The sequence below is a fragment of the Puma concolor genome, chromosome E2 (assembly GCF_028749965.1).
Source record: "Puma concolor isolate L17-30 chromosome E2, mPumCon1.1.hap2, whole genome shotgun sequence".
NCBI classification, from domain to species: Eukaryota; Metazoa; Chordata; class Mammalia; order Carnivora; family Felidae; genus Puma; species Puma concolor.
In genome coordinates, this window is record NC_141681.1 from 35,999,142 (window position 1) to 36,023,401 (window position 24,260).

At 38.6% G+C, this 24,260-nt stretch overlaps 1 protein-coding gene across 1 annotated transcript in view; it reads right to left on the reverse strand.

Annotated features, from left to right (window-relative positions):
* LONP2 (lon peptidase 2, peroxisomal) overlaps positions 1–24,260 on the reverse strand; it is a 104,710-nt gene that overhangs the window by 15,960 nt on the left and 64,490 nt on the right. The window contains exon 11 of the mRNA XM_025920780.2: positions 20,447–20,580. Coding sequence (XP_025776565.1) covers positions 20,447–20,580 — 134 coding nt within the window. The remainder of the gene's footprint in view (positions 1–20,446; positions 20,581–24,260) is intronic.

The window sequence follows — 24,260 nt, forward strand, 5'->3', positions numbered from 1 at the left end:
GAGTCCCGTGCAGAACAACCTTGCTATGACCTTCACGGCGAATGGCTCTCTTGGTCTGCTCTTCTGCAGGGCCCTACGAGGGCTCCTCTTCAAGACTGAATCACGAGAGATACAGGACAGAAAGCAGACAAGAGCTCAGCTTTTCTGTCACTTGCTGGCTGTCAGACCGTAGGCCCAGCATTAAACCTTGAGCCACCTATCTCTACAGAATTTAGGAGAAAATCCTCTGTAGATCACAAAGTGAAATGCACGTGTTGTACCTTAAACCAAGTCTGGAGTTACATCTATTCTTATAGTCATTTCTTCATAATGTCATTTCATCTTTCAAAGTTTGGATTCTAGGAAGTTTTCCCTGATCTTTACAACTTCTCACAGCACTTTTCTGTCTCACTAACTGCAGTGATCACTGGGTTACTCAGCAGCTTGTGGAAATGGGAGGTTTTCTGCCTGCTGCTCCGTGTGCAGCCTGTCTGAGCAGTATCAGTGACGAGGGTGGGAAGGTACTCCAATGGCCAGATGAGCTCCATTAGATCTCAAAGCAGCACAGAAAGCAGGTGTTGCTGCTTAAAATTAATGCACAGAAAGAAAAGCATCACCTGTGTAAGGTTACTGTTGTACCCTAAAAATGAAGGGTTCTGAAACTTCAGCCGACACACAGAAAGAGGCTGCGAGGCCCTTTTGCCTGGTGTGCCGCTGGATGGGCTTTCCTGAGATCTAATTACTGCTGCCAGCCTGGAATTCACGATCACAAGAGGAAGTCATTCTGGATGGGTGAAAGCCAATCCACAATTACGTAACCAATGCTTCAGGACATCCAATCCCTTTCCAAGTGGGGTAGTGAACTCAGGGCTTGGAGCACGGAGGGAGTGGCGATGGGGAGAGAGATTTCTAACACAACTAGGCCTTGTGAGATAAAAGATGACAATTTATTTCAGGCTTTAGGAACAGCAACTGCGTTATGAAGCATTCAGTACACTTAGAACTAATCTGTGCTTGAAAATGTTCCGCCATTAGAACGCAAGCCTAGAGAACTAAAACTCAAACCAAAAAGATGGTACTGGCTAATCAGGAATGATAGGCCAGCACTGGATTTTAAGAGCCATCCACTAGGATCTACATGTACTGCAAAGTGAGAGTAAGGAACTACTGAAAATTCAGAGAACTCACACTTCTATTCCTCATTAAAACAAACAAGCAAAACATCATCTCAACAAAGACGCCATTGAAGGCATGAAGCCTGGGTTATAGATGAAAGCCCTGTGTCCTATGCATGAGCTTTCAAGCACTCAGCTCTAGTGTCATGTCCCCCTCCCTGCTCCGGCCAGGGGGATTAGTACCAAGAGAAGACTGTGGCAGGGTCCCAACAGTTCACTACCAGCCTTGCCCCAAGCAAGGTGGGCTTTTTAAGGCAAGGCAAACAGCAACAATAAAAAAAGTTTAACCTCTGTTGTGTGCCCTGTCCCATGAGTGCTTCCTAACAAATGGCCAACAGTCACATGAAAGAGGATGGTTTCACCAAGCAGCAAAGAAATGTAAATTATAAAAGCAAGATACCATTTGCTGGCTACCAAATTAAACTAATGAGCACAGAAGTTTAAAAAATGACAAAGATTGGTGTTAAAGAAAGTGAAGAGGTCTTCCCAAACACCGAGCTTATGGAAATACAAAAAGTGATTCAATCTTTCAGAAAAGCCATTTATCAATACACTGAAAGCCTCCCAGACATCCCTACTCTCAGACCTAGTGGTCCAATTTCGCAGAAACCTATCCTTAAGGTCACAATCAGAGGTGCAGACAAGTGTTGTGTAGGCAACAGTTTAGACAACAAACCTACCTGTTGCAGCACTGGCTATAATTAGATCCAATATAAATACTCAAATTGGGAACATGGTTAAGTAAACTGTGGAACATCTATCCAATAAAATACTACACAGTCATTAAAATTGTATCCCAAGTGTTTTTAAGTAACATGAGAAAATTGTTTTGAAACAATGTCAATTTGAGGAAAGAGGAGGGTATCCACTTTCACAAGGCACAATTTTTTACCAATGCAACATAATATAAATATACCTGAGTGTCAGGCTCTGTGCTGACAGTTCAGAGCCTGGAGCCTACTTCAGATTCTGTATCTCTCTCTCTGCCCTCCCCTGCTCACTCACTCACTCTCTCAAAAATAAACAAACATTAAAATAAAAAAAATTGGGGCACCAGGGTGGCTCAGTAAGTTAAGCATCTGACTTCGGCTCAGGTCATGATCTCATGGTTCGTGGGTTTGAGCCCCATGTCAGGCTATGTCCTGACAGCTCAGAGCTTGGAGCCTGCTTTGGATTCTGTGTCTACCTCTCTCTCTGCCTTCCCCCTGTTCACGCTGTCTCTGTCTCTTTCTCTCAAAAATAAACACTAAAAAATAAAATAAAATAATATACATGAGAACAAATGACATGATACAGTCCAAAATGTTAAACTTATTCCCTGAGTTATGAGATTAAGATTACATGATGAAATGGTCAATAAAAATCTCCAATCCTGGCTCTGACTTCCTAGTTGGCCTTGAAAAACGTTACTTTACCTCTTTGTATCTGGTTTCTCTAATCTGTAAAACCCTAATAATTATAGTAACCCTCACAGAGTCGCTGGGAGAATATAGCAATATTTAAAGCCAAATATGTATAAATGGGAGGAAGTGAATTATATAGTTGGGAGAAATATTTTACACAGACTCTGCTAGGACTCGCAGGTCTTACTCCAGCCACTTTTGTTAGCAGAAGACAAAATGCAACCTAATTCCACCCAGGGCCCCAGAGATAGGGCTTTGACCACAGTCACAGGACAGCTGGGAATCACATAAATTTAACATATGTAAGAAAAAAGAAAAAGATATCAAAACTCAAGATTCTTCTCTGTGCTATAACGTATATGACTATTACTAAATAAAACTGTTCTAAAAGTGGGAGGGACCTGAAGTTCTTCTTGTTGATCTACTCTGCTCAGAGATGTCTCCAAGCTCTTCTTTCATCCATGTTATCAGCCTGTTTTAACAGTCTAATTCAGGACACAGCCAGGATGGTCAGGGAATAACCAAGAGTTTCACAGCATGAAGGCAAGAGATAAGGGAGGAGCACTCTGGGGCACGGGGGGAAATGCACTCCCTCTGCTCAACAGCGGCCCCCCTGCAGTACAACAAACAGACATGTGCTGTGGTAATGGCTGCTGGCAAAGCAAGAGTGCAGTGGGGGCTAAGCTGGGCTCTGGAGTTGATGTCACACGGTTATTAGGAAAGGATATTCTATAGCTACAAATGTCTCATGAGAAAGGATTAGGCTTTCCTGAGCAGCTGTCCCTGGGACACGATTGAGTGTTTCTTTCCACCCACTTTTCCTCTCTCAGAGGAGCATGACTTCAATGAAAGCAGGCCCAAGAGCCCAAGAATCACTGTGGGAAGGAAGGAGAGAGGAAGACATTAAGAGGGGAGGTAAAGAGGAAGAGTAGAGGGCTATCATACCTCTGGAAACACCAGTAGCTTTGTGTTAAAAAAAAAAAAAAGTTTCTTATTTTCTGAATAAATCTTGTGGCAAATAGTGTCTCTTGAAAGGTGATCCAACCAATGGAAAGTAGCAGAGGCCAGGAACACAAAACAGGCTACTAACATCAACAGTTCCCCAGAATGTGGGGGAAATGAAAATCGAACAAACCACAGACAGCCGTAGGTTTTCTACAATCATCTCTACTGCAGACAGAACATTTTAGTTATCACTTATTCTCTATATCCTGCTTAGCTTCAAGTATGTACTACAATCTCAAGTGCCAGCTCATGAGTTCAAAAGCTACATTTTCTGGCATAGTGATAGTAGGAACCCTTTCATCTTGATTATGGAAGAAGTGTTCATTTTCACAAAGAGTGGGTTTTTAATGCTGGTGGGGTAGGGTTGGAGGAGGGAAGAATGGCATGTAGCAGAATCCCCAGGACCCAAAACACAGGGTTAATTCGTCAAAGAAATGAATATTACCTGTTTGTGTCATATTAATACAATGTCCATGGGAAACAGTTTCTTGAAAATGTGTGGGTCTCACTCTGAAGATTAGCAGAATTCAGGAAGAATCAGGAATTCAAGAAGCATAGGATAAAACCATGATATATAAAATTTCAAAGGCCAGGCAGAAAGTCAAAGATCTGGCTCAGCTCTCCATTTTATACTCAAGGAAACTGAGACCTTAAGTGCACAGCAAATCACAGACAGTACCAGGATTCCTGGCTCCTGGCCAAGGTCACCTTTTTGGTCCAGTCTAGAAAAACCACCTAAAGTTCAAGAGCTCCTTGACAAAACAAGGCAACCTGGTGGTAAATTTAGAGATTAGATTATTTTTTTCCTAACTGGAAATAATCAACCTAAGTGGTATTACAGACAAGGATTCTCTTTTATGAGTTTCATAAAAGAAAAAAAAAAAAAACAAAAACAACCTATGAAAGACTTGGAAATGAGTGGAAAGAGATTGCTGTGTATCCTGTCCAGTGTATCCCTCCAGCTGGTCTGTGTTTTACTGCTTTTAAGCTATTTTTCAATTCTGTATGCTATAGTAACCAGAAAGTAATGCAAATGATGCTCGTCCATAGAAACGAAAGTGAACTTTGTCATGTACAGGTACAGTGCATCCTCTCCCTTTCCCAAGGCGCTAGTTTTGCACATTTCAGCATTCCTGACTGCCTATGTACATACGTGTGTACTTTCTGGATCTCCACTGAACCAACTGTAACATGTCTAATTAATAAGTTAATGAAAATCTTTTGATGCATCATTTTATATTTATATGATAGTGATGATTTTGTTATTAAGAAAAGAGTAACAGATCTTCTCAGCAGACGACTCTTACCCATTTTGAGTAGCTAATATTTTTCGATTAAAAAGATCTTAGGGCCTCAGACAGATATACAGATACACCAAATCGCTTTAGGTACAAAAACATGAAACATCCCATTTTCAGTATTCTTCCCTTTGGGTAGATCCTTGGAAATATACAGTAGAGGTACAACCCACCTTCCTTACCTCCAAGACGCCTTGGAGTCAAGAAAGCCTGGGTTTGTGGTCCAGGTCTTTCCACCTGGTAAGCTCTAGGACTTTGGGAAATTCCCTTAACCTTTTCAAAACTTTTCATTATGGTAAAATGTGTATCACATAATATGGATTTTAACCATCCACAAGTATACAATTCAGTGGAACTAAATACATTTGCAACGCTGATCTAACCATCACCACCATGTATACCCAAAACTACTTCATCATCTCTGTATAAACTCTGTGGCCATTAAATAGTATCTCCCCATTCTCCCTCCCTTCTATTCTACTTTTCTGTCTCTATGAATGTGCCTATCCTAGGTAGCTCATTACATGGAATCACAGAATATCTGCCATTCTGTGTCTGGCTTATTTCATTTAGCACAAGGTTTTCTAGGCCTAGTTATGTTGTAGCATCAAATTTTCATCCTTTTTTCCCCACTGTATGTATCCACCACATTTTGCTTATCCAGTCATCTGCTGATGGACAACTGAGTTGTTTGCGTCTTTTGGCTATTGTGAATAATGCTGCCAAGAACACTGGTATCTGTCTGAGTCCCTGTGTACCACACCCTTTTGGATATACACCTAGAAGTGGAATTTCTGGGATATATGGTGGTTCCATGTTTAACTTTTTGAGGGACTGATGAACCGTTTTCCACAGCAACTACACCATTTTATGCTCCTTCCAACAATGCATGAAGGTTCTAATTTCTCCACATCTTTACCAATGCTTTTTATTTTCCTTTTTTTTCTTATAGGCATGAAGTAGTATTTCATTATGGTTTTCATCTGCACTGATCTACTGACTAGTGATGTTGAACATCTTTCCATGTGCTTATTGGCCATCTGCCTATCTTCTTTGAAATGTCTATTCAAGTCCTTTGGTCATTTTTGAATTGGGTTGCTTTTGTTGGTTCAAGTTGTAGGAGTTCTTTATACATTTCTGGATATCAATCCCTAATCAGATATATGATTTGCAAATATTTTCTTCTGTTTTCTTTTTTTATTTTATTGTGTCTTTTAGTGTCCTATCCATATCACTGCAAAATCTAATGTCATGAAGATTTTCCCCAATGTTTCATTTAAGTGTTTTATAACTTAAGCTCTTAAATTTAGGTCATCGATCAAATTTTAGTTAATTTCCATATTTATTTTAATTTTGTATTAATTTTGTATTTATGTATTTGTTTTGTAAGGGCCCAACTTCATTCTTTTGCTTGTGGATATCATTTTCCCAGCACTATTTGTTAAAAAGACTTTCCTTTCCTTATTGAATGGTCTCGGTATCCCTGATAAAAATCAATTGACCATATATGTGAGCCTTTATTTCTGTGGTCTCTATTCTATTCTACTGGTCTATATGTCTGTCCTTATGCCAGTACCATACTGTCTTAATTAATGTAGCTTAATAGAAGATTCAAAGTCAGGAGGTGTGAGTCCTCCATTTTGATCTTTTTCAAGATTGCTTTGGGCAGCTGGGGCCCACGGCAATTCCTAATGAACTGAAGATCGATTTTCCCATTTCTCTGAAAAAGACTTGAAGTTCCAGAAGAGACTGTACTGAATCTGTAGACGGCATTGAAACGGTAGATCTTAACAATGTTAAGTCTTTCTATCCATGCTTCCATTTACTTAGGCCTTTTAAAATTTCTTTCCAGCAATGTTTGGTATCTTTTACCTCCTTGATGAGATTTATTCTTAAGCATTTAATTCTATTAGATGCCATTGTAAATGGAATTTGCTTTTTCATTTTGTTTTTTCTCATCAGGTAAGTATAATCTTTAATACCCATCCCCTATTTCTCCCATCTCTGCCCCTACCTCCCCTCTAGTACAACCAAAAGTTTGTTCTCTATAGTTAAAAGTCTGTTTCTTGGTTTGTCTTTTGTTTTCTTCCTTTGCTTGTTTTCTTCAATTCTGCCTATGAGTGAAATCATATGGTATTTATCTTTCTCTTATTTCACCTAGCAAACATGTTGTTGTAAATCACAAAATCTCATTCTTTTTATGGCTGAATAATACTCCATTGTGTGTGTGTGTGTGTGTGTGCGCGCGCGCACGCGCATACACCGCAACATCTGTATCCAATCATGAATCAATGGACATTTGGGCTGCTTTCATAGTTTGGCTATTGTAAATAATGCTGCAATAAACAAAGGCGTGCATGTACCCCTTTGAATTACTGTTTTTGTATTTTCTGGGTAAATATCCAATAGTGCAATTACTGGATTGTAGGGTAGTTCTATTTTTAACTTTTTGAGGAACCTTCATACTATTTTCCTCTGTAGCAGCTTGCATTCCCACCAACAGTGCAAGAGGGTTCCTTTTTCTCCATCCACATCCTTGCCAACACCTGTTGCTTCTGTGTTTTTGATTTCAGTCATTCTGACAGGTGTGAAGTGATATTTCATCGTAGTTTTCATTTCCATTTGCTACCGTAAACAGAACTGCTTTCTTAATTTCCTGTTCAGATTGTTCATTTCCCTTATCATCTTAAGCTTCCACTTCCCCATCTGAAATGAGAGAAATCGTATCTACACTTCAAATGGTTGTTATAGGGACAATGGACATAGGATATATAGGAATAATGAAAGCACAGTGTAGCCCCTAAGTTTAGCCTAGGTTAGAATCTTGACTCTGACACTTACTGGCCTGTAAACCCTGCCTAGAGCAAGTCTGTTAGCACCATTTTCCCTAAAGCATTTGAGCACTTTGTCTCTGTGCCACATTTCAGCAATTCTCACAGCATTTTAAACTTTTTCATCATTCTTATATGGTGGTCTGTGATCAGTGATCTTTGCTGTTACTATTGTAATTGTTTTGAGGCACCACAAATCACATCCATATAAGAGGGCAAATTTAATCGGTAAATGTTATGTGTGTTCTGACTGCTCTACTGACAGCCATTCCCATCTTTCTCCCTCTCCTTGGACCTTCCTGTTCCCTGAGACACGGCAATACTGAAATTAAGCTAATCAATAACCTTACAATGGCCTCTAAGTGTTCAAGTGAAAGGAAGAGACACACATACACTTTAAGTCAAAAGGTAACAATGATTAGGCTTAGTGAGGGAGGCATGTCTAAAGCCAAGAAAGGCTGAAAGCTGGCCCTCTTGGCCAAACAGCCAAGTTGTAAATGCCAAGGAACAGTTCCTGAAGGAAATTTAAAGTGATACTCCGGGGAACACATGAATGATAAGAAAGTTAAACAGCCTTACTGCTGATATGGAGAACGTTTGAGTGGTCTGGAGAGAAGATCAAACCTGGCACACAATTCCCTTAAGCGCACATTCCCCCAGAGCCAAGGCTCTAAGTCTCTTTAATTCTGTGCAGGCTGAGAGAGGGGAGGAAGCTTCAGAAGAAAAGTCTGAAGCAGGGAGAAGTTGGTTCATGAGGTTTAAGGAACAAAGCCATCTTTATAACATAACAGTAAAAGGAGAAGCAGCAGTGCTGATGGAGAAGCTATAACAGGTTATCCAGAAGATCTAGCTAAGGTAATTAATAAAGATGGCTACAGTAAAAACAGATTTTCAATGCAGATGAAACAGCTTTCTATTGGAAGAAGATGACATCTAGGACTTTTACTGCTACAGAGGAAAAGTCCATGCCTTCAGAGCTTCAAAGGACAGATGACTCTCTGCAGCTGGTAACTTTAAGTTGAAGTCAATGCTCAGTTACCACTCCAAAAATCCTAGGGCCCTTAAGAATTATGCTAAATCTACTTTGACTGTGTTCTACAAATAGAACCACAAAGCCTGGATGACAGCACATCTATTTACAACATGGCTTACTGAACATTTTAAGGCCCCTGTTAAGATCCACTGCTCAGAAGAAAAAAGATTCCTCTCCAAATACTGCTGCTCATTGACAATGCACCTGGTCACACAAGACCTCTGATGAAGATGTAGGAGATTAATGTTGTTCTCATGTATGCTAAAACAATATTCATTCTGCAGCTCATGGATCAAGGAATAATTTTGATTTCTGAGTCTTATTTAAGAAATACATTTTTGTGAGATTATAGCTGCCATAGATAGTGATTCCTTTGATGGATCTGAGAAAAGTAAACTGAAAATCTGGAAAAACTGAAAATCCATTATGGATCGTATTAAGAACATTTGTGATTCATGGGAAGAGGTCAAAATATCAACATGTACAGGAGTTTGGAAGAAGTTGATTCCAATCCTCACAAGTGACTTTGAGGGGTTCAAGATTTCATTAGAGGAAGTATCTGCAGATGTGTAAAGGGTAAGAGAACTAGAATTAGAAGTGGAGCCTAGAAATGGGACTGAATTGGTGCAATCTCATGACAAAACTTTAAGGGATGAGAAGTTGCTTCTTAAGGATGAGCAAAGAAAGGAGTTTCTTCAAATGGAATCTACTCCTGATGAAGATGTGGTAAAGATTCTTGAATGACAACAGAGGATTCAGAATATTACATGAATTTAGTTGATAAAGCAGCAGCAGGGTTTGAGAGGACAGGCTCCCAATTTTGAAAGAAGTTCTACTGTGGGTAAATGCTACCAAACAGCACCACATGCTGCAGAGAAATCATTAGTGAAAGGAACAGTCGATGTGACAAATTTCATTGCTGTCTTAAGAAATTGCCACAGCTACCCCAAACCTTCAGCAGCCACCACCCTGAACAGTCAGCAGCCATCATCATCGAGGTAAGATCTTTCACAAGCAAAAATTATGATTAAGATTCACTGAAAGCTCAGATGATGATTAACATTTTTAGTAATAAAATATTTTTAAATTAAGGTATGTATATTATTTTTTTTGACATAATGCATACTTAACAGACTACAGGATAGTGTAAATATAACTTTTATAAGTACTGGGAAACCAAAAAAATTCACTCGATTCACTTTATGTGGTGTTCTGGACCCAAGCCCTCAATATCTCCAACGTATGCCTGTACTCATGTTCTTCACTACTTGCAAATGAATCTTTCTAAATCATTGCTCTGATTACATCACTTCCACGTTTCCTCATCTTTACTGGCCTACATCACAAATTAAGCAAATTCCTAACTTCTAGAAGTTGTGTTCAAGATCAACCACAATAGATGCCAAACCACTTTAAAAAAAAAATTTTTTTTTTCAACGTTTATTTATTTTTGGGACAGAGAGAGACAGAGCATGAACGGGGGAGGGGCAGAGAGAGAGGGAGACACAGAATCGGAAACAGGCTCCAGGCTCTGAGCCATCAGCCCAGAGCCTGATGCGGGGCTCGAACTCACAGACCGCGAGATTGTGACCTGGCTGAAGTCGGACGCTTAACCGACTGTGCCACCCAGGTGCCCCCAAAAAATTTTTTTTTTACATATATTTATTTTTTGAGAGAGAGAGGCAGAGCACAAGTGGGGGAGGGGCAGAGAGAGAATGAGACACAGAATTCGAAGCCGACTCCAGGCTCTGAGCTGTCAGCACAGAGCCTGACGTAGGGCTCAAACTCACAAACTGTGAGATCATGACCTGAGCTGAAGTTGGATGCTTAACCGACTAAGCCACCCAGGCACCCCCCAAAAAAAACCTTTCTCATTGTAGTTCCCACTATTCTGGAACACCTTTTAGGCTGAAGGGAGTGAACAGCACCCAGACCATAATTTGACAGTTATGGAGCAAAACCTTGTCTAAGAAACTGGGCCCTATGTTCCTTATCTGCAGAAGGAGAGTCAGCCTAGATGAGCTCTAATCTTGCCACACCAACTCATCACAGTGCCTTACACAATACAGCTCTTTAGTTATGCCTGTTGAAATAAATCTTTGTAAAATCTCTGGACGAATGACAAATCACCAAAACAATGATTACTTTGATCTGCCAAAAGATTACTGTTCTCAATGCTGACTTTCTGGGGTAAACATAAACATTTTTAATTAGTGAAGATTAATTATGTAATAATATTATTACAATCATGCTGGGCTCCTGAATTTTGAAGCAGGAGCAAAATGAAATTCATTTGAACTGTTATTTGTGTGCATGGGTGCAGGAGGTGTGTTACTAGGTGTGTCAACAGCTAGTTGGCAGACAGGTTGCCCACGGACCAATGAAGGGGAATACGGTTTATATCTCAACTCTTTAGTGTGGGTATGTATATATGGATCCAGACTGCATTCAGGCCTAAATAGAAAGATTTGTATGGTTGCAGTTACAAAAACAACTAAGTTTTGTTTTGTTTTGTTTTTTTAACTGAGTCTGCTTTAAAAAGTGAGATGAGATGCTGAGATTATAACTGGCTTTGTCATTTCTTACAAGATAGTACAAGTATGTGCCTCATAGCTAAACTGACCATGGACACAATGCTTCTGAGAGCTTTCTCTTGGGAAGGCAGAAAGGGGAAAACAAAGTATCTTAAAAACAAATCAGAAAAACCTGAATATTTCCAACTGTATAATGTGTGCTGTCAGTTTCAGGTTAATCTTTTCCAGAAAACCATGCTCCCAGCCAGAGGAAGTGTGCTAAATGCAACTGAGATTCAAGTTACTGACTGGGGCTGCCAAGGCATTTGTGCCTGCATATTTTCAATCTTTTTTTTTTTTTTAAAGGAATTAGTTCTAATGGAGAAATCCGTGGTTCAAATGCCCAGAAAAACCCTTATGCTAGCAACAAAATCTTTAACATCCTTTCTGCCAGTATTTAATTCATTACTTTGGGGATGATGATCACAACCTTAACATGACCAAATACATTTTCTTTCAAATTCACCTACTAAACATTTCTACATAGTAAATACTGAGATATTGATGGAAATTATGATTGTGAACCATTTCTCAATTTTAGAAGTAGTTATCTGTTCATGAAAACAAAGAATATTAAAATAGAATATCTGGAAAACATATTTTCCCATCTATTTATCCATTCCAATTAATTCTGAGATGTAAGCAAACGACCATTTTGTCTCAACTTACTAAAGCAATTTCAAAAAGCTACAATATCTATAACAAAGCTTTCAATGATCAATTCAGTGCCTCACAGCACTTTTTTAAAAACTTTTTTTTAACACATTTATTTTTGAGAGACACAGCATGAGTGGGTGAGGGGCAGAGAGAGAGGGAGTCATAGATTCTGAAGCAGACTCTAGACTCTGAGCTATCAGCACAGAGCCCAACGTGGATATCAAACTCATGAACTGCGATATCATGACCTGAGCCAGTGTCAGATGCTTAATCGACTGAGTCACCCAGGCACCACCCCTATTAGCACTTTAAACACTGGCACAATGCTTGAAACATCTCACATCTAAAAATTATTTTTTATATATCTACTTCCTCCAATGGACTAAATATATTCATTAGAGGAGTTTTCCTTCATCTGCTTCCCAGGAACCAATCTAGAACCTGGCATACAGTAAATGCAAGCTGAATCACTGACTGAATGAGATACTATACAAGGGTCCAAGACACAGGGTCTTAACTTTGTACCAGACAAAGGAACACGGACCACTGTCTCCAAGAAGGTTTTGTGCATGAATAAGTCTCATTTCCTGTATTAGAGATTCAAAAAATAGTCTTGGGAAACTTTAGATTATCAGTTAAAATGCAGAAGCCATGCGTAATATTAAAAAAAATGCTATTGTTATTAATATCTTGCAACTTAAAAGGGTGGTTTTGATCACATGAGACAATGAATGACACTTAAAGGCCATGACATCTTCCTATATGATTCATTAAATGAAACAATGGCTTTTTAATTTGTTGACAATATTTGATTTTCCTGTCCCAAAATAGAGTTTAAATAACAAATATTTTGTCTCCTATCATACGTAAGTAGGGTTTTTCCTTCATTGCCACTTCCTTCCAGTCTACATAGGCAAACAAATCTTTCTTAAACCAGGCCAATATTGATGAGGGAACAATGAATAAATTAGCGTAAATGTCAGAAAAAAATATTAATATATCTTCATGACACTGGCACTACATGCCAACATGATATTTTCATTTCAGCATTAAAACATCACTTGATTTTACATGTTTGGACACAATGTGCTGCCTAATATCCCTACAAATGCAAAGTATTAAGCATACAAACTCTTATTCTCTAGATTTCATTTTTTTTTTCTTTTTTTTTTTGTAATCTTGGTTTGTAAAACCCAGTTAGCTGTAACAGAACCCTACAAATCTCCAAAGCTTTAGAACCAGCAAGCCAGGTGCCTTGGGACTAATACTCTCTCTTTAGTCCATCTTCCTCCACAGTTAACCTAGTTCCTTTGACTATTAAAAAATTTTATTTGTCCTGAGCCCTAACACAATCAAAGGAAAGATAAGCAAGAACAGGTGAAGAAAGGCTTTACATACTGAAATGCAAAGCTGAATTAAAACTTCTAAGCCCTGTTTATGTGACCTGGATCTCAGATAAGAAATCAGCTCAAGTATGACGCGTGGATCATGATCAACGGCATGGCATGTGCCATGATTCAATGGCACAGACTTCAGTGTTGGCTTGGAAAAATCCTTCTGACAAAGAAGTTTCTTAGACTGTGATGGCTGCTAAATTGCTATAGCTGTTTAAATTGGTAAATTCTGTAATAAGAAGAAATATTCAAAGTTGTGTAACTTCAGGATTAGGAAAAGGTAGGGCCAATTTAAATCCAGTGTCCATAAATACTAAAACTGGGACTTGTTACAAGGTGCTCAAAGACCTCTTACCCATCAGACACAGGCATCTCCTCAGAAATGAAAAATCTGACTTCTCAGTATTAAAACAATCTAAAATAAACAGTCAAAGCGTCTGGTGTACAGTTTTCAGGTTCAGAGGCACACACACAAACTATTCTCTCTTTTTTGTTCTAACACTAGCCAGAAAAGAAGATACGGGATTCCGGTTCAGACAGTTGAGGACGTTTACATGTGACTGGAACCAAGTGACAGCAAACTACTCAATTATCCTTGCTTCACTAAAAACAGCTAACAACGTTTTTATGTCCCCAAAGAAAACAAACAAGAACATCAACAAAATCCACACTGAAAGCTGACAAAAGTGGTTGCTAAAGAACCACTCATTTGCCTGCGAGTCTTATTAAGCTCTTCTCCCCCAAAGGCCCACCTAGCAGAGTAACACAGCTACTCTTAACTGTTTCTGCAGCACAGAAATTCCCACTCTCTATTAACAACCAAACCACAGGTTTTCTTTAGAACTCTGAACAAACTATCTCAACTCTCAGAAATGGGGGCTGTATTAACAGACATGAGATGTATAAAAGCCTTCTTTAAAATAAAGAAAAAAAAGAATCTGTGAGAGCTAGTCTTCAAGATGACCCCCAGCAATCTCCACTTCCTAGGTTTCACATGCCTGTGTGGTGCCGTCTCTCACTGTACCAGAGTTGGTCTGTGTGACCAACAGAATGTGGGAGAAGTGATGACTACATCAGATTATAGCTTCTGTTCTAGACTCTCTGTCTTTCCCTTTCACATATCACTCTTATGGGGGAAAGCCAGTGGCCATGTCGTGAGAGTAGGGAGAGCCTTATATGGTGACAGACTGAAGATCTGGCCAATAGTCAGCAAGGAACTGAAATCTGCTAACCACCATGGAGGTGACGTTGGAAGCACATCTTCCCTGAGTTAAGCCTTCAAGTTGGCTGACAGCTTGAGTCTAACCTCATGGGAGGTCTTGAGCCATAACTCCCCCAGCAAAGTTTAAGCTGTTCCTGGATTCCTGACCCATAGATACTGTGAGATGATAAATGTTTGTTAAATGCTTTAATCTACTAAATTTTGGTGTAATTTGTTACACAGCACTAGATAACTAATGTAAAATCCAAAAGATAGGGACAGTTCTTGCAACAAGTACAAGACTGCTCCAAGAAGTCAAAGACAAAAGAACTTAGCAAAAAGTTACATAAAGCTCAGAGGTCACTTCCTAAAAACATTACAATGTTTTCTCCATTGTACTACTTCAATTACAGTATTCTCCACTGATACAAGAAATGTATTCATGACATTCATGACAGCAGACGAGTGACGAGAGAATTGGTAGGATTCAGATTTACAGAGGACTGATTAAAAAAAAAAACAGCTGAAAGAATCAAAACACTTGATTCTCTTGCAGGAACAGCTTCCTGTTTTGGTTACAAAGGAGCCACACTTAAAATAACTATCATAAAGGATACTCAGGGCCTGAGAAGTCAATGGCAGGAAGCCACAACAAAGAACACTGAAGGTGGCCCAACAGAAGAGGATTCCTCCCGGAAATGGACCCGAGAAAGGCTAGGAGAAGAGCTAGCCTCGAGAATGAATGGCACGTACAGTGACAAAAGCACAATAAGCAAGGAGCAGGCATCCAAACTCCCTCAGCACATGGTTCTTCCCACGGCCTCTGACCCACTGGCTCCTGGCAATACTAAGCAGATGTGCTAATGCAGCAGGGTACCTGTCCTCCCCCAGTCAGTTGTGGGTGCACTGGGAGAATTAAAGTTAACAGATGAGGAGAACTGGTGCCGTAAAATTCAAATATTTTATCTTGACACATTTTTAACTGTGAAGTTGTCTGGAAGGGACATACCAAAAAATTAAGCATATTATGTCTACCTTCTTCCACTTAATATTAGGTCGATTTTACTATCATACCCAAGGCAAAGGTACCAGAGAAACAATACGTGATAAAATACAACCCAAACAGAGATCCAAACCGAACTACAGAAATTGTCAGAGTCTGACCTGTGGTCAGCAGGGTCCTCAGGGAATCTATAATGGGAGGACAGGCATGTTTTCACGGACATCAAATCCTACTGCTTATGACTCATACCACCCAACCACTCAGCTTTTTCTCCCCCAACTTATAGCTTCTATTTTCTTGGGGACTGGGAAATAGCCAAGTTTCTAAAGATGCATCAGCTAACAGAATCAAATAGGCAAGGCACAGTGTTTATCGGGGAATGTTGTGAAGGGATATGAATTGAATCAAACTAGACAGCTACTGAGAATCCTGTACAAATGAGATTTTATCATCAATTAGGTGAAGAGTGGTCGCCTGAGGGCACAAAACAAAGGTTATATAGGCTGGTAATTTCTTCACATTTTTTTTTTCCTGCCTACTTTGGGTATTACCACTATATCTATTCAACATCCTCTTGAAGGTCTCAGCTAGTACATCAGGGAAGACATGAAATAAAAGGTGTAATAACAGCAAAGGAAGAAGTAGAAACTGACATTATTTCCAATTTTGATAACTGATGGTGTACACAGAAAATCCAGAAGAATCTATCGTTAGAATTAATAAGTCAATTTGGCAAGTTTGCTGAATAGAGGTCAATGTAGTATGCCCACATGGTAGTAGCAGAAAAAAAATAGAAAATAAAAAATTAAAAATACCATTTACAATTATATACATACACAAAGATCCAGCAACTAGGAATATATCTAAAGAAAGAATATGCAAAACCTCATCACTGAAAACTATTAAAACACTTAAAACATTTATTAAGACTTAAATCAAGCTAGTCATAAATTAGGAGACATGATAATATCAAATTGTCAATTCTCCCCAAACTGATTTACAGATTCAATGCAATCAAAGTATCAGGAGGTTTTATTTACTTATTTGTGGAAATTGACAAGCTGATTCTAAAATTTACATGGCTAAAGGACCTACAGCGACACCTGGATGGCTCAGTCAGTTGAGCACCTGAATCTTGATTTTGGCTCAGGTCATGATCCTGTAGTGTCTGGGTTCGAGCCCTGCACTAGACTCTGCACTGATGGCTTGGAGCCAGCTTGGGATTCTGTCAGCCTCTCTCTGCCCTTCCCCTGCTTTGCTAACAGCACAGAGGCAGCTTGGGATTCTTTGTCTCCCTCTCTCTCTGCCCTTCTACTGCTTCCTGTCTCTCTCTCTCAAAAATAAATAATCATTAAAAAAATAATAAAGGACCTACAATAGCCCAGGCAATCCTGAAGAACAAAGCTGGAGGACTTACCCTAAACTAGCTATCAAGACTGTCTAGGACACAGTCATTCTTGAACCTGTGTATGATGCCACCACTGGAAATTTCATCCCAGGCCCAAAGTACCCATTCACTCCTTACACGTTCCTAGAAGTGTTTATCTGTGAGTTTATAACATAAACACAGTATTCCTTTAAGTGATATTTTAAAAGCTTATTTATAATGGCGTCTTATATACTTCATGAATAACCATTAAATCTGTGTTATTTCTTTTTTTTCTAGCTAATTTTTCAATTCTTTCTATGAAAGTAAGAAACTAGCATCTTGAGGTTAAGTTTAATGTAGTTTCACCAATAAATACTATTATTTTTCAAAAATAATTGAGAATGTTCCATATTCTGAAAAACTATAAGGATTGATTAGAACACAAATCATTTCCTGAGGATCATTTTTGAAGGGAAAATCTTACTAGATATTAAATGGACACATATGATACATAAGTACTGGAACAAATGGACATTTGCCTAACTCTTTACAGAGAAACATCCAAGTATGCAAAATTGAGTAAATCAGACATGTGTGTCCATAGCTAAAGGCAGGCAAAAAGGAGAATAAAACTTTAGCCACCTATTTTTTTTTTTTTTTAATCTCCCAACACAACCAATATCCCGGAAGGAAAAAAATACAATTCAGAATACTACAGTAACATGCGAAAAACACAGGCAGTACTGCTTTTATGAAATAATTCCCATACTTCATGGGTAAGTGACCGAAACCATAAATATTCCTCCTCAAACGCGGATCAACTATAAATCTCACCAGGCTTTTAAATTCCGTTATTATTTGTTCCGTTTAACTGCCAGTTCAGACCCCACAAATACAAAGACAACTGTTCACAGACCAGTGTTTCTGGGCCTACTCCAGAAAGTGTGTTCGATACACTGGAGGTTTCTGCCTGTTTTGAAGCTTGTGGCCTGAAATTACTTTTCTTCCTGGCAGTAACTCCAAGTCCAGCAGTATTTTAACATTAAAAATAACTCCCTCACTGCATTCCTTGAAGTTTCTAAAACAACTGTTCTATTTTATACTCTGATGTTAAATAATTCATTTCTTAATGAGGAACTTTCAGTTATTAAGCTTGCACCATTTGAACTTTCTGGCATAAAAACCTAGTATTAACTCTTTTGTAGAAATGTTCCTTTTGGATTGGTTGAGCTGATAAACACTAATTTCAAGACACCTTATAATTATCTTACTAAAATCTGGAGGAGAGTCATTTATAGTAAACTCAAGGGTATCTTACAATATTTGAATCACTGTAGAGTCCACAGGCATCTAATGAGAACCACAACCAAAATCACCATCAAGAGACAAGTATTTATCCTAATTATTTATCTAGATGACCTAGGTAGTATCTTAACTACTCAAATCTGCTTAGTTATGTTATCATTTAGGGTTTGTTCTGTGAATCATGGATTAAGAAAAAGTAACCAAATAAATGTTGCCATGAAAAAATGCATGTTTCCATACAGTTCACAAGCTGTTTGAACAAGTTCTTGAATATTTCAGGGTTATCCTTAAATAGCTAATATGATCACAGACATTGTTAGAAATATGCTAATGGACATATATATAAACGTTAAGCACTGCATGACTATGGTAAGCTTCCTTTGGCCTGCAGGCCACAGCACAAAGGGAGTGTTGCAAGAATAAAAAGGAGGAAATTCAGGAGGATCTAGGTCTTACATTTAGAAAGAGAAAAAGGGGAAAAACACCTCAGTTCTCCACTGTCACTGTCAGCTACACCAGTGATTCATTCCATTCTTGATAGGTTACCACTCATTTAGGGCATTTTTTAAAAATTCAGATTTTTGAGGGGCACCTGGGTGGCTCAGTCAGTTAAGCATCTGACTTTGGCTCAGGTCATGATCTCACAGTTCGTAGGTTCGAGCCCCGCATCCAGCTCTGTGCTGACAGCTCAGAGCCTGGAGCCTGCTTCAGATTATGTGTCTCCCTGTCTCTCTGTCCCTCCCCTGCTTGCACTCTGTCTCTCTCAAAAATAAATAAACATTAAAAAATTTTAAAAGAAAATTCAGATTTTTGAAAATAATGGTCTGAACAAGTGTTTATCTTTAAACTTCCTCTCCAAGTCCTACTAAAATGACAATTAAGAAATTAAGAAAGTATAAACCCTTAAGGACAAAAAGAATTAAGACAGAAGACAACAGCTAATAAGAGATGCTGACAGTATTATGGAAAACAGCAGGTGAACAGGAAGTAACAAACATTTAACCTAGAGAAAGGAGAAGCCTTAACGTCTGTGGGGGAAGGGGAGTTGTCCATACAATCCTACAAAAGCTAGGGAATTCGAAGTACCCCTGAAAATACTGATGGGTAATGTACAGTACTAAACATAAAAATGTTAAAGTCTGCGTAAGAAACAATTAGAGCTCAAGATCCCTACCCCTACTCCACAGAACCAGGGCACTATCCTCTCTAGTTGAACAGAAATGGGAAGTTTACGCCCTGGAGAAAGCAAACCAGGAAGGTTCTGGCACAGTAGGAGCAGGGGTGGAAGCATCATACTGGAAACAGGATGATTATATGAAAGTCTACTCTTTTGATGATAACATGTAAAATGTACTGTGCTTAGCAACACAAGGAAAAACAGGGAAGATTTTTACATCTGTTCCACTATGTGTCTCACAAATTACAGTTTTCCAACCACATTCATCAAACTCCTTTCTAGGAAGAGCTATGGAAATGGTAGGACATCTAACAAATCTTTTTACTATAAGAGAAAATTCCAATTCCCTTCTGCTCAAGTCATGTTTTGTTAAAGCAAGTTTTGGCAAGCAGCATGGGATGATGAACTGAGACCCTGTACAGGTCTGGGGCAACAAATTAAAACTTGCAAACCGGGTACCAATGGAAATGTCCACATTTGATTTAGTAATAGAACGCTTCTTTTTTTTTCCCATCACCACCTCCACAATTATTTAAGAAAAAAATAATTTAAATTACATTTTAATTGTATACCTATCAAAGAAAATGTGTAAGACAAACAAATTATTATATATAAAGCTCTTCCAGAGTACAAAGATCTACCTGTGAGGTATTTGGACAGCTTGGATTTTTTTAACTGCTGTAATAATTTTCTATGGTATAAATACTGAAAGACTCAACAACAGTGTGGATCAAAGGGAAAAAAGAGAACACCAGAACTCATACGTAAAGCTTACCATCATAAATCTGGAGAAATTTATGATACCCTTAAAGCATTAATACTGAGTATTATTCCAGCCTAAACTCTGTACTATTTGTAAAAGAGAATCCTCTTAATAAAATACATCAATGTTAAGTTATTACTTATTCACTGGACGTCTTTACCGGTGGAGTATTATGTGCCACTGCTCCAAGGACTATCCAACACCACCCCTCCACATCCAACTCTTTTTTGCCATGGCCTCCTCCCACCAAGCCTGAGAGTACCAAATCAAAGTCACAGACCTTCTCCCTCAGCCACATCAGAATGGTCCAACTTGGCTTCTTTATGTTGTCCTTCTGCCACCTTCACAGCAACAGCTCGGCAAATGGCTCCAAACTTCCTATCCAGAGAGCGAACCCCTGCTTCTCTGGTATACCTGTCATCAAAGAAAAATATTTTATTTTGGCTAAGTACCACCTGTAAAAATAGAAATAATATGATTAACATTTATATGAAAGAGTGTACATTTAAAAGTTCATTACATTTTTTTAAGTCTTTTTATTTTATTTAATTAATTTTTAATATGAAATTTATTGTCAAGTTGGTTTCCATACAACACCCAGTGCTCATCCCAACAGGTGCCCTCCTCAATACCCATCACCCACCCTACCCTCCCTCCCATCCCCATCAACCCTCAGTTTGTTCTCAGTTTTTAAGAGGCTCTTATCTTATGGTTTGGCTCCCTCCCTAACTTTTTTTTTTTTTCCCTTCCCTTCCCCCATGGTCTTTCATTAAGTTTCTCAGGATCCACATAAGAGTGAAAACATAGGGTATTTGTCTTTCTCTGTATGACTTATTTCACTTAGCATAACACTCTCCAGTTCCATCCATGTTGCTACAAAAGGCCAGATTTCATTCTTTCTCAATGCCATGTAGTATTCCATTGTGTATGTAAACCACAATTTCTTTTCCATTCACCAGTTGATAGGCATTTAAGCTCTTTCCATAATTTGGCTATTGTTGAAAGTGCTGCTATAAACATTGGGGTACAAGTGCCCCTATGCATCAGCACTCCTGTATCCCTTGGGTCAATTCCTAGCAGTGCTATTGCTGGGTCATAGGGTAGATCTATTTTTAATTTTTTGAGGAAACTCCGCACTGTTTTCCAGAGCGGCTGCACCAGTTTGCATTCCCACCAACAGTGCAAGAGGGTTCCCGTTTCTCCACCTCCTCTCCAGCATCTATAGCCTCCTGATTTGTTCATTTTAGCCACTCTGACTGGCGTGAAGTGGTATCTGAGTGTGGCTTTGATTTGTATTTCCCTGATGAGGAGAGAAGTTGAGCATCTTTTCATGTGCGTGTTGGCCATCTGGATGTCTTTAGAGAAGTGTCTATTCATGTTTTCTGTGCATTTCTTCACTGGATTATGTTTTTCGGGTGTGGAGTTTGGTGAGTTCTTTATAGATTTTGGATACTAGCCCTTTGTCCGATATGTCATTTGCAAATATCTTTTCCCATTCTGTCGGTTGCCTTTTAGTTTTGTTGATTGTTTCCTTTGCAGTGCAGAAGCTTTTTATCTTCATGAGGTCCCAATAGTTCGTTTTTGCTTTTAATTCCCTTTCCTTTGGAGATATGTCAAGTAAGAAATTGCTGTGGCTGAGGTCACAGAGGTTTTTTCCTGCTTTCTCCTCTAAGGTTTTGATGGTTTCCTGTCTCACATTCAGGTCCTTCATCCATTTTAAGTTTATTTTTGTGAATGGTATAATAAAGTGGCCCAGTTTCATTCTTCTGCATGTTGCTGTCCAGTTCTCCCAGCACCCTTTGTTAAAGAGACTGTCTTTTTTCCATTGGATATTCTTTCCTGCTTTGTTAAAGATTAGTTGGCCATACTTTTGTGGGTCCAATTCTGGAGTCTCTATTCTATTCCATTGGTCTATGTGTCTGTTTTCATGCCAATACCATGCTGTCTTGATGATGACAGCTTTGTAGTAGAGGCTAAAGTCTGGGATTGTGATGCCTCCCGCTTTGGTTGTCTTCTTCAATATTACTTTGGCTATTTGGGGTCTTTTGTGGTTCCATACAAATTTTAGGATTGCTTGTTCTAGCTTCGAGAAGAATGCTGGTGCAATTTTGATTGGAATTGCATTGAATGTGTAGATAGCTTTGGGTAGTATTAACATTTTAACAATATTTATTCTTCCAATCCATGAACATGGAATGTTTTTCCATTTTTTTATATCTTCTTCAATTTCCTTCATAAGCATTCTATGGTTCTCAGCATACAGATGTTTTACAACTTTGGTTAGCTTTATTCCTAGGTATTTTATGCTTCTTGGTGCAATTGTGAGTGGGATCAGTTTATTTCTTTCTTTTGCTTCATTATTAGTGTATAAAAATGCAACTGTTTTCTGTACATTGATTTTGTATCCTGTGACTTTGCTGAATTCACATATCAGTTCTAGTAGACTTTTGGTGGAGTCTATCAGATTTTCCATGTATAATATCATGTCATCTGCAAAAAGTGAAAGCTCAACTTCATCTTTGCCAATTTTGATGCCTTTGATTTCCTTTTGTTGTCTGATTGCTGATGCTAGCACTTCCAACACTATGTTAAACAACAGCAGTAAGAGTGGACATCCCTGTTGTGTTCCTGATCTCGGGGAAAGCTCTCAGTTTTTCCCCACTGAGGATGATATTAGCTGTGGGCTTTTCATAAATGGCTTTTATGATGTTTAAGTATGTTCCTTCTATCCCAACTTTCTCGAGGGTTTTTATTAAGAAATGATGCTGAATTTTGCCAAATGCTTTTTCTGTATCGACTGATATGATCATATGGTTCTTATCTTTTCTTTTATTAATGTGATGTATCACATTGATTGATTTGCGAATGTTGAACCAGCTCTGCAGCCCAGGAAGGAATCCCACTTGATCATGGCGAATAATTCTTTTTATATGCTGTTGAATTCGATTTGCTAATATCTTATTGAGAATTTTTGCATCTATAACTTGGCAGGCCAGAAAGGAATGGCAGGAAATATTCAATGCAATGAACAGAAAAAATATGCACCTGAGAATCCTTTATCCAGCAAGTCTGTCATTCAGAATAGAAGGAGAGATATAGGTCTTCCCAAACAAACATAAATTGAAGGAATTCATCACCACTAAACCAGCCCTACAAGAGATCCTAAGGGGGATTCTGCGAGTGAAATGTTGCAAGGACCACAAAGGACCAGAGATATCACTACAGGGATAAAACCTAAAGACACCACAATGACTCTAAACCCATATCTTTCAATAATAACACTGAATATAAATGGACTAATTGCTCCAACCAAAAGACATAGGGTATCACAATGGATAAAAAAAAAAAAAAAACAAACAAGACCCATCTATTTGCTGTTGACAAGAGACTCATTTTAGACCTGAGGACACCTTCAGATTGAAAGTGAGGGGATGGAGGACTATTTATCATGCTAATGGAAGTCAAAAGAAAGCCATACTTATATCAGACAAACCAGACTTTAAATTAAAGGCTGTAACAAGAGATGAAGAAGGGCATTATATAATAATTACAGGGTCTATCCATCAGGAAGAGCTAACAATTATAAATGTCTATGTGCCAAATACGGGAGCCCCCAAATATATAAAACAATCACAAACATAAGCAACCTTATTGATAAGAATGTGGTAACTGCGGGGGACTTTAATACTCTACTTACAGCAATGGATAGATCATCTAGACACAGGATCAATAAAGAAACAAGGGCCCTGAATGATACATTGGATTAGATGGACTTGACAAATATATTTAGAACTCTGCATCCCACAGCAACAGAATATACTTTCTTCTCGAGTGCACATGGAACATTCTCCAAGATAGATCACATACTGGCTCACAAAACAGCCCTTCATAAGTATACAAGAATTGAGATCATACCATGCACACTTTCAGACCACAATGCTATGAAACTTGAAATCAACCACAGGAAAAAGTCTGGAAAACCTTCAAAAGCATGGAGGTTAAAGAACACCTACTGAAGAATGAATGGGTCAACCAGGCAATTAGAGAAGAAATTAAGAAATATATGGAAACAAATGAAAATGAAAATACAGCAA